This window comes from Tachysurus fulvidraco, chromosome 14, assembly GCF_022655615.1.
Source record: "Tachysurus fulvidraco isolate hzauxx_2018 chromosome 14, HZAU_PFXX_2.0, whole genome shotgun sequence".
NCBI classification, from domain to species: domain Eukaryota; kingdom Metazoa; phylum Chordata; class Actinopteri; order Siluriformes; family Bagridae; genus Tachysurus; species Tachysurus fulvidraco.
In genome coordinates, this window is record NC_062531.1 from 24,534,361 (window position 1) to 24,547,656 (window position 13,296).

At 45.8% G+C, this 13,296-nt stretch overlaps 1 protein-coding gene across 2 annotated transcripts; it reads right to left on the reverse strand.

Moving 5' to 3' along the window:
- Positions 1-852: 852 nt before the first annotated feature.
- Positions 853-13,070, reverse strand: rflna (refilin A). Of its 2 annotated transcripts, none has more exons than XM_027168452.2 (4): positions 12,646-13,070; positions 11,668-12,101; positions 4,923-5,032; positions 853-3,678 (listed from the first exon to the last, which is right to left on the reverse strand). In XM_027168452.2, exons 2-4 carry the CDS (start codon positions 11,878-11,880, stop codon positions 3,342-3,344), a joined length of 660 nt encoding a protein of 219 aa, XP_027024253.2. In that variant the 5' UTR covers positions 11,881-12,101; positions 12,646-13,070; the 3' UTR covers positions 853-3,341. The 2 variants fall into 2 exon arrangements, with proteins under 2 accessions (XP_027024253.2, XP_047656091.1); XM_047800135.1 differs by having other exon boundaries at positions 11,668-12,117.
- Between the last annotated feature and the right edge of the window lie 226 nt (positions 13,071-13,296).

Genomic DNA, 13,296 nt, shown 5'->3' on the forward strand with positions numbered 1-13,296 from the left:
CACCAGTAGCTCTCACACTCCTGTAACTCTCACACACCAGCAGCTCTCACACTCCTGTAACTCTCACACACCAGTAGCTCTCACACACCAGCAGCTCTCACACTCCTGTAACTCTCACACACCAGTAGCTCTCACACACCAGCAGCTCTCACACTCCTGTAGCTCTCACACACCAGCAGCTCTCACACACCAGCAGCTCTCACACACCAGCAGCTCTCACACTCCTGTAGCTCTCACACACCAGCAGCTCTCACACACCAGCAGCTCTCACACTCCTGTAACTCTCACACACCAGTAGCTCTCACACACCAGCAGCTCTCACACTCCTGTAACTCTCACACACCAGTAGCTCTCACACACCAGCAGCTCTCACACACCAGCAGCTCTCACACTCCTGTAACTCTCACACACCAGTAGCTCTCACACACCAGCAGCTCTCACACTCCTGAGATGTTACATTTCCGGGGGACAAATTAAATCTGTCAGCTCAGATTTTCTCTGCTGTTTTTGGTCCCAGAGAATGAGAGATTGTGTTAGGGTTAGGGTCAGGGTTAGTGTTAGGGTCAGGGTTAGTGTTAGGGTCAGGGTTAGTGTTAGGGTCAGGGTTAGTGTTAGGGTCAGGGTTAGTGTTAGGGTCAGGGTTAGTGTTAGGGTCAGGGTTAGTGTTAGTGCCAGTGTTTTGCGGTGAACCAGCGAGCTACTTCCTGCCCTGCGAATGCCACCAGAACTGGGTGTGTCTCTCTTATTCGCTCCTCATATTTACATCCAGTTTGCATTGTTAGTTTGCTCTGAATTTTACTGTAAAGCAAATCCCCACGAAGGAAAAGACGAGTTCCGAAATTCCCACGAAAGTAATCACAGAATTGAGATTTTATTTGTCGATTTAAGATATACATCATGTCTTTAAATTAGCTTCTAATCTCTTACCCAAAACAAAACAAGAGAAAATGTGAAACTTGGGAATACAAAAATATAAAGAGAATCATTAAGTGCCATATGCAACATATACATCAGGAAGTACTTTACAGGAAGGAAATCAAAAGTAAAAAGAAACAAAAACATCATCTATTACATCCAGAAATCAGACTTCCGTCTACTTTTACAGAAACATCTCCGTGTCTGTGTCCCGAAACACTTTCTGAATTCCTTGCATACCGACTTTTACTTTCTCTGTCGCACCACTTTGCTTTTCCTTTTGTTAAATGAAGCCACGTGTGACTTCTCATGAACTTCTTCTCTGATGTCTCACTCTCAGCTATCTCGTCGATTTCTATCTCGGGTTTCGCGTCTAAACTCCGCCCACACTTTACTTTAACCTACGGTAATGACGTTCCACGTGCGCTAAAAATCGCGGACGCAGGACGACGACGGGTCGCCGGGAAAAATCTCCGTCTTAAGAACAAAAGTCATCGCAGAGTAGATTCTAAATGAGGTAAAAAGAAAATCCTAACTTTAGACGTTAAAGATTTCGAAGAAATATTTCGTATTTATAATCCGGATGTTTGTAAGACAAACACAAAGCCGTCCTTTGCCGTGGGTCTGAACGCGTGACGTTGCGGAGATCGTGACTTTAGAAGAGCGGCAGCGAGTCCGAGTCCCTCGGCAGCCTCCTGACAACGTTTACCGGCTGAATCCGAAGAACATCGTCGGGTTCTCTGTATTTTCCTGAGTATAAGGCACAAAGTCTGGGGAGAATTCGATTGGGTGGTTTGTGTTATCACGATTACGTATGAATAAAAGCGACAAATCTGGTTCAAATGTCTGTGATGCAACCTGTGACAAACTTTCTACCGTCGTGGAGTCCTGGAAAGATGTACGACGTCCCTCTTATCTCTGCTCTAACATTCATTCATTCATTCATTCATTCACTCATTTTCTACCTCTTATCCGAACTACCTCGGGTCACGGGGAGCCTGTGCCGGCTCTCAGGCGTCATCGGGCATCGAGGCAGGATACACCCTGGACGGAGTGCCAACCCATCGCAGGGCACACACACACTCTCATTCACTCACACACTCACACACTACGGACAATTTTCCAGAGATGCCAATCAACCTACCATGCATGTCTTTGGACCGGGGAAGGAAACCGGAGTACCCGGAGGAAACCCCCGAGGCACGGGGAGAACATGCACACACAAGGCGGAGGCGGGAATCGAACCCCCAACCCTGGAGGTGTGAGGCTCTAACAAATTGACTTCCTTGAATTGTGTCCGTTAAAATTGTCTCTGGTTAAAACTTAGCACTAGGCCACGCCCACAATCAACGTCGCTAATGAGAAAATTCTGTAACCCAGAAACAAACTCTCCATGTCGGTAAACATGTCGGCTTCTTCTTGTTCTTACTAATAAGCGGCTCCTCTCTTTGATGGTCCCGCCCACTCTGTTTCTATTGGCTCACCAGACCACGGCTTACGGATTCGCAGGTCACGTATAGCTGGCCAATAGAAAGTAAGTGCTACGAGAAGCGAATGCGGTCTGGATGTATTACGTCCTTTCCCCTTCGGTGAATCACGTGTTCTGTAGCAGTATTTTTATTTACTCCTCCGTAGCTAAGACGTCACTCGCCGATCTTATCGGAACAGAGTCGATCCTCTCAGATGAGCAGAACGGCGTGTTTGTGATTTGTAAACAAAACTCGTCTGGACTATAAGCTTCCGGACTCAGAAGCTCGGACACGTTGCCCGCTCTCTATCTTTCCGCAGCGGTGAGTGAAAGGTCTTTCTGCTTCATGGACATGTTCTTGGACCGCTTCAAATACCCAGCGTGCTCCAAACTCCAACGTCTCCTTCTCCGATCTGTAAAAAAAACATTGGTCCGATCTTTCGAGTGCTCCTACGCTGCCCTCAGCTCCACCATGATCACCGTATCCGAAAGAAGAAGAAGAAAAAAAAAAAACAACAACAACTATTTTTCTTAGCAAAAGTGCAATCAAGCATTTATACAACTTGCAAAAAAGTTGTACTTTTCCTGGCGGTATATTTTCCCCTCTCGTGTTCCGTACCGTGTCGTACGGTTTAAAGTCTATCTATTTATTTATTTATTTATTTATTTGACAGAGTTTGATTTATTGGATTCTTTATAGCGGAGTGTAACGGCGAGAAGGAATAAACAGACACAAAGGACGACAGGTTTGATTCAACTCCTGACTGCAATGTGAAGATAAATTTCTACCTTACTGAAACATCAGTAGAGACAAAATAAAAGTCTCCTCCATGTCCTTTCCTCTCTTTAGGGGGAAGTCTGGAGTGATTCTGTTTCTCCGCCTGAGGGGACGAGAGTAATCTTTGGTGATGGTTGTGAGTTTGGACAGGAGTGTGTGTCGGCGTGTGGTGAGCGCGTCTCACAGCTCCTCGGTGTAGATGATGCAGGGACTGCCGTCCTCGCTCGACTCCAGTCTCACTGTTGACACGAACCTGCGGTGCCCGGTGGCGTTGGCGTTGTAGTGCAGCGTGGTGCGGTAGGTGTTGTGCGCGTGCTTGGGGTAGATGATGGCCGTGCTCTGGTAGTGGACGGGCCGGTGACGTGGCAGGAAGTGGACCTCTGACTTGTAGCTGCGCCACGTGTGGTTCTGCACTGCCACCACCGTCTCGCTGTAGGAGGTTACCGTGGGAACGCGGGCACAGTAAACCTCGTCACGGTAGTGCCGCTGTGAGTCGTACTTCACCTCCGAGCTGAACCTGAACACACAGCACAGAATAGTTCTGACCTACAGCAGCCGCAGACCAAACCTCTCACAGACCATCAGATCAGTGCTAATCTTCACAAAATATACACACAGCCGTCCAGTCAAGAACATGCACCTGAGTAATGCTGAGTCATGACAGAAGGGGGAGGAGCCAGCGGAGTCACACTAATTTGCATATTCAACAGTGTCAACAGTGTTAATCTAAATTTCTGTTGTAATACTTTTTGTATCGTCTACAAGGTGATTAATCAACGGCCATCTGGTGAGTTTATCACTGAAACTACAGATAACAGAATCTTTTATACTGAGTGATAAATATAATAATAAACACTGGTATATAAGCTGCTCATGTCACACCTCACACCACACACCTCACACCTCACACCACACACCACACACCTCACACCACACACCTCACACCTCACACCTCACACCTCACACCACACACCACACACCTCACACCACACACCACACACCTCACACCTCACACCTCACACCTCACACCACACACCACACACCTCACACCACACACCTCACACCACACACCTCACACCACACACCACACACCTCACACCACACACCTCACACCTCACACCACACACCTCACACCTCACACCTCACACCTCACACCTCACACCTCACACCACACACCTCACACCTCACACCACACACCACACACCTCACACCACACACCTCACACCTCACACCACACACCTCACACCACACACCTCACACCTCACACCACACACCTCACACCTCACACCACACACCTCACACCACACACCTCACACCACACACCTCACACCACACACCTCACACCTCACACCACACACCACACACCACACACCTCACATCTCACACATCACACCTCACACCACACACCTCACACCACACACCACACACCTCACACCACACACCTCACACATCACACCTCACACCACACACCTCACACATCACACCTCACACCACACACTGACATTCATACAAGATTCATCCTGAGAAAATTCTGTCAATAAGACTGATGTAAGTTGCAGATGGAGCAAAAGCTTCTGGCAGAAATCATTAGTGCTCTCTCTCTCTCTCTCTCTCTCTCTCTCTCTCTCTCTCTCACACACACTTTCTCTCACTCTCTCACACACTTTCTCTCTCTCTCTCTCTCTCTCTCTCTCTCTCTCTCTCTCTCTCTCTCTCTCTCTCTCTGTGTGTGTGTGTGTGTGTGTGTGTGTGTGTGTTTACCTCATCTCTGTGGTGGGTCTGGGGTTCACCTCGATGCTTTCCCCGAACACCACAGGGTGCATGCGTGACTTGACATCTGCCCCCTGCGAGTTCAGCAGCAGATACGGAAGCTGCACACACACACACACACACACACACACACACACACACACACACACACACACACACACACACAGGAAACAGTAACGTTAGTCCTACACTTTATTATATACTCCAACCATCCATATGTGTTATTCAGTGTAAACATGTAATGCTCAGCAAACTAATACAGAAAAGTGCCAGGTTTAAACCACGTCTTAATGACTGAACACTGACACACACACACACACACACACACATCTGATCCTTCTAAACACTCATGTGCGTCTTTACACACACACACACACACACACACACACACATACACACACACACCTGATCCTTCTAAACACTCATGTGCATCTTTACACACACACACACACACACATCTGATCCTTCTAAACACTCATGTGCATCTTTACACACACACACACACACACACACACACACACATCTGATCCTTCTAAACACTCATGTGCATCTTTACACACACACACACACACACACACACACACACACACACACACACACACACACACACACACACACACACACATACACATCTGATCCTTCTAAACACTCATGTGCATCTTTACACACCCACACACACACATACACACACACACACACACACACACACATCTGATCCTTCTAAACACTCATGTGCATCTTTACACACCCACACACACACACTCACACACATACACACACACACACACACACACACATCTGATCCTTCTAAACACTCATGTGCATTTTTACACACACACACACACACACACACACACACACACACACACACACACACACACACACACACACACACACACATCTGATCCTTCTAAACACTCATGTGCATCTTTACACAAACACACACACACACAGATCCTTCTAAACACTCATGTGCATTTTTACACACACACACACACACACACACACACACACACACACACACACACACACACACACACACACACACACACACACACACACACCTCTGTTTGCACTGATAAAAATGAACAGAAAGGACTGAAAGGCTCAAAATCAATGCATCCCTGTGAGGGGGGGGGGTTGAGAGCCCACGGCGTAACGGCAGATCAGTGATTGAGTTCAGTTAGTGTGGGTTCACCACATCTGTTTGCTATCTCTGCTGCAGTGGATTTTAGATTAGGGCCTTTCCACAATGGCAGCCTTAACACACACACACACACACACACACACACACACACACACACACACACACACACACACACACACATCAGAGAAAGAGTCTCACTGGAGATTAGTGTGTGTGCTTGGCTTTGTGCTGCTGGAGGAATCTTTCCTGATAATCGTGGCTGTTTAAATGAATTGCACATGTATTAAAGCAAAGAGTCACATATTATTACAGTGCGGTGTGTGGAAGTTATTCTTAAAGCCGTACAGACAAAGTCGAGAGTTCCCGCTGAAGCTGATGAACACGTTACCGTGTGAATTACATGCATCCTTTCTGCTTCTGTTTTATAGGAGCATGATAAACTGATTTCCTTTAGTTTCGACTATAGACCCGGAGTACGTGCTCCCGTGACCGACACGACCGTAGGTGGGTCTTCACATCAAGTGAGAAGCACAGCTTTGTATAGACTGCATCTGGATGCTGTAGCATCGGACCAATTTTCGAACCTGTTCCAGCCTGACAATGTTCCTGAGCTCCATGAGGACATGGTGTGGAGGTGTGGAGGTGAAGCTTGAGGTGGAAGAACTCGAGTGTCCTGCACTGAGCCCTGACTCTGTCTCAACCCCACTGATCACCTTTAGGACGAACTGGAACCGAAGTCTCCTCAACATCCTGACATCAGAGTCTGATCTCACTGATGCTCTCGTAGCTTGTAAGAGATTACAGATTGTATGACCCCAGATTCCGCTACGTTCTTCTTGACTCTGATGGACCCGAAGTACTTCATGTATTTTGTCACTGCTACACTGGAATAAACTTCTTCTTCGTTAAGATCTTCACCCTCGTCGTTTTATTGTCTTACGAGCTGAACAAACACTAATCCATATTCGACCATGATGCACCGAGTGCTGGCTAGGGGTGCACAAACTTTTGGACATATTATCAAATCATTACAAATTCTTAACAAATGAGTGTGATGGTTACTCGCTCACTCATTTTCTACCGCTTATCAGAACTACCTCGGGTCACGGGGAGCCTGTGCCTATCTCAGGCGTCATCGGGCATCGAGGCAGGATACACCCTGGACGGAGTGCCAACCCATCACAGGGCACACACACACACACACACACACACACTCACACACTACGGACAATTTTCCAGAGATGCCAATCAACCTACCATGCATGTCTTTGGACCGGGGGAGGAAACCGGAGTACCCGGAGGAAACCCCCGAGGCACGGGGAGAACATGCAAACTCCACACACACTCCACACACACACACACACACCCAGTGTGATGGTTATTGCATCATAAAATGTAACATCCTGTCATGTTCCATTATGCGACGCAAGAACGCACCGAACCAGTTACTCAGGTCTCTGGATATACAGAATGTCTAATCTTTCACCTGAGCTGCTTCCTGTTTCTTTAAATAAGATTCATATTAAATCACAAAAAGTTTTATTACTCTGATAAGGAAGCCGGAGCAGATGAGCGACTCCTGTGTGAACAGGAAGTGTTTAGTGTTGTACAGGAGTCCAGCAGCACACACCTTTGTTTAGACACTGTGTGGTGATTTTTGTGTGTGAGAAGGACTGAAAGCTGCGCAGATTATAAAAGTTAATGCTATGCTACATCTGAAATAAGGCTGCAATCGGATGTAATTATAAGGCATTGTGTTTAGACGGTTTGCAGCACGGCAGCTGGAATAACAGCAGCAGCAGCAGCGGAGCAGTTCGAGCACCAGCACAAAGTCAACTCAATGACAGCCTCTGCTGTTTATTAACTCTCCCTAACACACAGCAGGGTGAAAGTCCAATTATGCAACAAGCTGCAACAGTCCTGCTAGCGCCACCGCTCCAAAATAGACCAGGGAGATTGTTCTTGGCTGGTATAAGCAAACAACTCTAAAATAGACCTGCGGCCATGTGAGAGAGAGAGAGAGAGTGAGAGAAAGTGAGAGAGAGAGAAAGAGAGAAAGTGAGTGAGAGACAGAGAGTGTGAGAGAGAGAGAGAGAGAGAGAGAGAGATACTAAAATAAAATAAAGCCTTCATGAAGCAGGCATGTGCATGTTGTTCTGCTTAGCTGTGAAATGCCAAACCCAGCAAACAACGCAGCCTTTGTGTCTTTCTGTTTTCTCCATGAGTTTACTTGATCCTAAAAAACAGTATCACAAGGAGGTGTGTGTGTGTGTGTGTGTGTGTGTGTGTGTGTGTGTGTGTGTGTGTGTGTGTGTGTGAGAGAGAGAGAGAGAGAGAGAGAGAAAGAGGTGCAGTAAGAAGCAAAGATCCAGGTCTATAGGCCGAGTCCATGGCAGGTATCTGATTTCCGTGTTGTGTGGCTGAAACTATCAGTGCTCCAGATACGAATAAGCGACACAGCAGCACAGCGACACAGCAGCATAGCGACACAGAAGCACAGCAGCACAGCGACACAGCAACACAGCGACACAGCAGCACAGCAGCACAGCGACACAGCAGCATAGCGACACAGAAGCACAGCAGCACAGCAGCACAGCGACACAGCAGCACAGCGGCACAGCAGCACAGCAACACAACGGCACAGCAGCACAGCGACACAGAAGCACAGCGGCAAAGCAGCACAGCAACACAGCGACACAGCGGCACAGCAGCACAGCGGCACAGCAGCAGAGCAGCACAGCGACACAGCAGCACAGCGACACAACAACACAGCAGCAAAGCAACAAAATAATCTCACAGACCTTAGAGCTGGTCTAAAATGAGAGATTATGGAGATTATTTTGTACATTTGCTTTCTGACCTCAACTTCCTAAGCTGGGATTTACAAAGAAAAGAATTTCACTGTGCTCTAATGTACAGTATATGGGACAAAGTCTGATCATACGCTCTCTCTCTGTATCTCTCTCCTTATCTCTCTCTCTATCTCTCTCTTTATCTCTCTCTTTCTCTCTATCTCTCTCTTTATCTCTCTCTCTCTTTATCCCTCTCTCTCTCTGTATCTCTCTCCTTATCTCTCTCTCTATCTCTCTCTTTATCTCTCTCTCTCTGTATCTCTCTCCTTATCTCTCTCTTTATCTCTCTCTCTCTCTCTCTCTCTCTCTCTCTCTCTCTCTCTCTTTATCTCTCTCTTTATCTCTCTCTCTGTATCTCTCTCTTTATCTCTCTCTCTCTGTATCTCTCTCTCTCTCTCTCTCTCTCTCTCTCTCTCTCTCTCTCTCTCTCTCTCTCTCTCTCTCTCTCTCTCTCTCTCTCTCTCTCTCTCTCTCCAGTGGTATTTAAACAGCTTTTAAAGTTCGCTTCCCATCTGGTTTGTTCAGATAAAAAGATGGCGAACAGGGAATTTGAGACCAGTTTGTATTGTTATAAAGCTCTAAGCGTGCAGCAGCAGGCAAAGTAAAGCAGTCACCTGAACATGAGCGTTAAGCTCCTGGTGGTGTTTGCTTTCTGCACAAGCTGTTAGCAGCCCGAGCTTCAGACAAGTGGCAGCATGCATGTGGAGCAGCAGGGAAAATGTACTGGTTTTTCTACAGGATTTAATGCTCGAGTGTGTTCAGACACAGAGGTGTGTTTCATGTACAGTATGTTCACGTCAGGCTGGATGTCTGTGCAAGTTTCCATCATCCAGGAAGATGTAGTGATAGTTTTCTGACTCGTGGACATCTAACATTCTCTACAGCTAAATCGTGACTTTACTGTGTTGTTATTTGTCACACCATCCGAGACAAACGCTCATTATTATATTAGACCACGCCCCTCTTAGTTCTCGTCTCGCTACGCTTTTATTTGTTTTGTTTATGAATTATTTTGCAGATCAATTCAAAGTTTAACGGAGGTAAAGAGGTGCATGAGGTTAGTTGTGAATGGCTCCTTGGCTGGGGGTCTGTTAGCTCAGGACTGTGTAACCTTTCAGAGGCAGAAATAAGAGCTGAGAGAACGTCGATCAGCGCGTGCCCTCACACACTGTAACGTGAGCAGTCCGGCAACACTACTAGAGCTTACGAGTGTGTGTGTGTGTGTGTGTGTGTGTGTGAGTGTGTGTGTGTGTGTGTGTGTGTGAGTGTGATGTTTTCAGGTTCAGAATGCATGTTTAAAGCGTTGACTTGAGAAAGAAGTGACCCAGGCCTCAGGTTAACCCTCTGACACAAACACGCCAGCGAACGTTCTTTCCCTTTCTGTCTACTTCCCAACTTCTGCCTTATAATAAATCCAGTTTCTTCTCTCTGCTGATATCAAATCTGTGTTATATCATTACGGATGCCCGGCGTTTTATGACCTCACGATCGTACGTGACTTCGGTCAGAGCTTCCCTCGGTGCGACTCCCACGAACCCAGTGTTCTCGGCACATGAGCGTGTTATCGTAAATCACGGCGTAACGCGTCGTAAAGCTTTATAAAAGATAATATCTCTACATTTCAGTGGAGTTAAAAAGATGTTCTCCAACTCCTGAGATCTGATCTCCATTTCTAACGTTCAAAACGTCTCTAGCTGTATGAGTCACGTCTGCTTCAATCGAGGGTTTGATCAAAAAAATACGATCCCGGTGAAGACGTTTTTAGGGTCGAGATCCCTTACAGTCTGTAGGAGCTCCAGTTGCATGAATGTACAATAGTTAAGAATGGTATGTGCTCAGGAAGCACTTTGAGGCTGCGGGGAATGTTTTAGATACGACGACTAAACCAGGCATCGATCATCTAGATGGCGAGTTTGGCGGCGCTAAAAATATTTGCCAAAGCTTAAACGCTGAACTTCTCAGTTTGGAAATTTGAGAGATTGGGATTTGGCCGTGTATCTGACTAAGGAACAGACCTCATTCGTTATTATTGCAAATGACTTGTATCTGAAATCCACGCAGACCGAGACCCAAATACGTCTGAGGCTGGATAGAAGTGTGAGCGAATAACAGAAAGCTTAAGCACGAATACACACTGATGAAGAAGGAATGAGCAGAAAATCTTAAATTGATATATTCAATCTGTGCGCTGTTCGTTTTAGTGACTTCTCACATTATTTGTAACATTTACAGCATTTAACACACTTACATTGTTTCTCATACAACTAAGCAATTTAGGGTTAAGGGCCTTGCTCAGGGGCCCAGCAGTGGCAGCTTGGTGGACATAGGAATTGAACTCACAACCTTCCGATTGGCAGCCCAACATCTTAACCACTAGGCTACCACATACATTATACACAGCTCAGGTCTGGTCCACGAATTCAGCCAATCAGCATCTTTGAATATCGTGTATGCGCTACTTATAGTTATATTTAATGTGCACTGATTGGTTAATGTAATAAAACGCCTTTAGAGAAGCAATACATAGAGATGGGAGATGCAGTGGTACAGGTAGCTTTAAGTGTCTAAGATACTGTGTGTTTTGTTGTACACGTGTTACATATTATTATTATTATTATTATTATTATTATTATTATTATTATTATTATTATTATTCTCTCAGGATCAGCCATGGTTTAAGAGTTAATATGCCCGTGTTTACTTCTTTATGACGGTATGAGAGTGTTTCTCTGCTCACCAGCTTGCCTTCTCGTCCCTCCTTCCTCCAGTACATTCCTCCATGGTGGTCGGAGCTGATGGGGGTGCGAGGCTCTGTGGATGACGGTGAGAGCGGACAGAAGGGCGGGCTGGGACTCGGGGGAAGCCCCGAGTCAGGACTGTCGAGCAGCCCTTCACGGCTCTTTCCCTTCAGACTCTCCTCCATAGCCTGCAGGTGTAGATGGCCCACCATTTCCACAAGACCAAATAAATTCGTTTTAAAAAAAATTAAAAATTCTCCTGGTGAATCTTGGGGGAAACTTTTTAGGGTGAGAATAAAAGTAGAAAAGTTTTTTTGGAGAAGTTTAAAAAATAAAATAAATATCCCAGGGATTTAAGCTTCAAAATTCAGTCCTGGTCCAGAGGAAAATCCCATTTCATTCACAAGCCGAAACACTTTCCCTTCTCTTCACTCTGTAAAGAAATGATCCTGTTTTATAAACCAAACAAACAAAGAAACCATATTATAAATTCCTGTGTTTTTTCTGGTGTCACAACAAAATGCAGGTAAAAGTGTGTGTTAAACTTTTGTCTGTTTCTTTCATGTTTAAATCTTTCTTGCCTAAAATATTAATATAAAACAGTGGGGTTTTTTTTTTTTAGAAACACGGCACTGTTTAAATCTTTCATGTATTTATTTATTTATTTATTTATTTATTTATTTGGGTTAGACAGCGATATCAGGTAGAATCGCGATATTTCGGTTGATGGACCGTGATATATGTGAAGTATATCGCAGTAACAATAACCGTGTAGAAGTATCGAGGTAATAAAGTGTCCTAGTTACAGAGTGTTAATTTAAGTCAGTCCTCTACTGTTCTACTTGTTTTGTGATCTTGTTTAGTCAAAACTAGATAAAATAAACGCCAATGCGTTACATTTAACTGAAGATTTAACTCTGTGTGTGTGTGTGTGTGTGTGTGTGTGTGTGTGTGTGTGTGTGTGTGTGTGTGTTTACCTTCAATTAGTAAATCCAGTTTTCACATCAAATCAGCGCAAATGAAAGGGGACCAAATTCAGCAGAGATCCACTGAAACCAGCTGAAATCCTCAGTCTCACTCACAATATATTCCGAGCTCGTGTCCGACACCTGGAGCTGTGTTTGTGTGTGTGTGTGTGCGTGCGTGTTTGTGTGTGTGTGTGTGTGTGCGTATGCGCGTGTGTGTAGTCCTCTCTGTGTGTCCGCTCCTGTACACTGGCTCTGTGTGTGTGTGTGTGTGTGTGTGTGTGTGTGTGTGTGTGTGTGTGTGTGTGTGTGTGTGTGTGTGTGTGTGTGTGTGTAGATAGTCCTCTCTGTGTGTCCGCTCCTGTACACTGGCTGTGTGTGTGGGAACGCGCGCGTGTGTATTCAGTCCTCTCTGTGTGTCCTCTCCTGTACACAGGTTCTGTGTGTGTGTGTGTGTGTGTGTGTGTGTGTGTGTGTGTGTGTGTGTGTGTGTGTGTGTGTGTGTGTGTGTGTGCTGGCTCCTCACTGCGTTTTTTGCTGCTTTTCTGCACCTGGATATTTAACTGTAATTCCAACCCGCTGCCGCTAGAGGGCTCCAAAAACCTCCAGTCCTGTTTACTCAGTCCAGGAAGTGCATCTCATCCCAAACCTCATAGTATCAAA

Excerpts from the sequence above, each read along its gene's own strand:
- rflna (XM_027168452.2), bottom strand. The coding sequence starts at position 11,880 with ATGGTGGGCCATCTACACCTGCAGGCTATGGAGGAGAGTCTGAAGGGA. Across the intron at positions 5,033-11,667 it reads AGGGACGAGAAGGCAAGCTG|CTTCCGTATCTGCTGCTGAA; the intron begins GTGAGCAGAGAA and ends GTGTGTGTGCAG. Across the intron at positions 3,679-4,922 it reads AGACCCACCACAGAGATGAG|GTTCAGCTCGGAGGTGAAGT; the intron begins GTAAACACACAC and ends CTGTGTGTTCAG.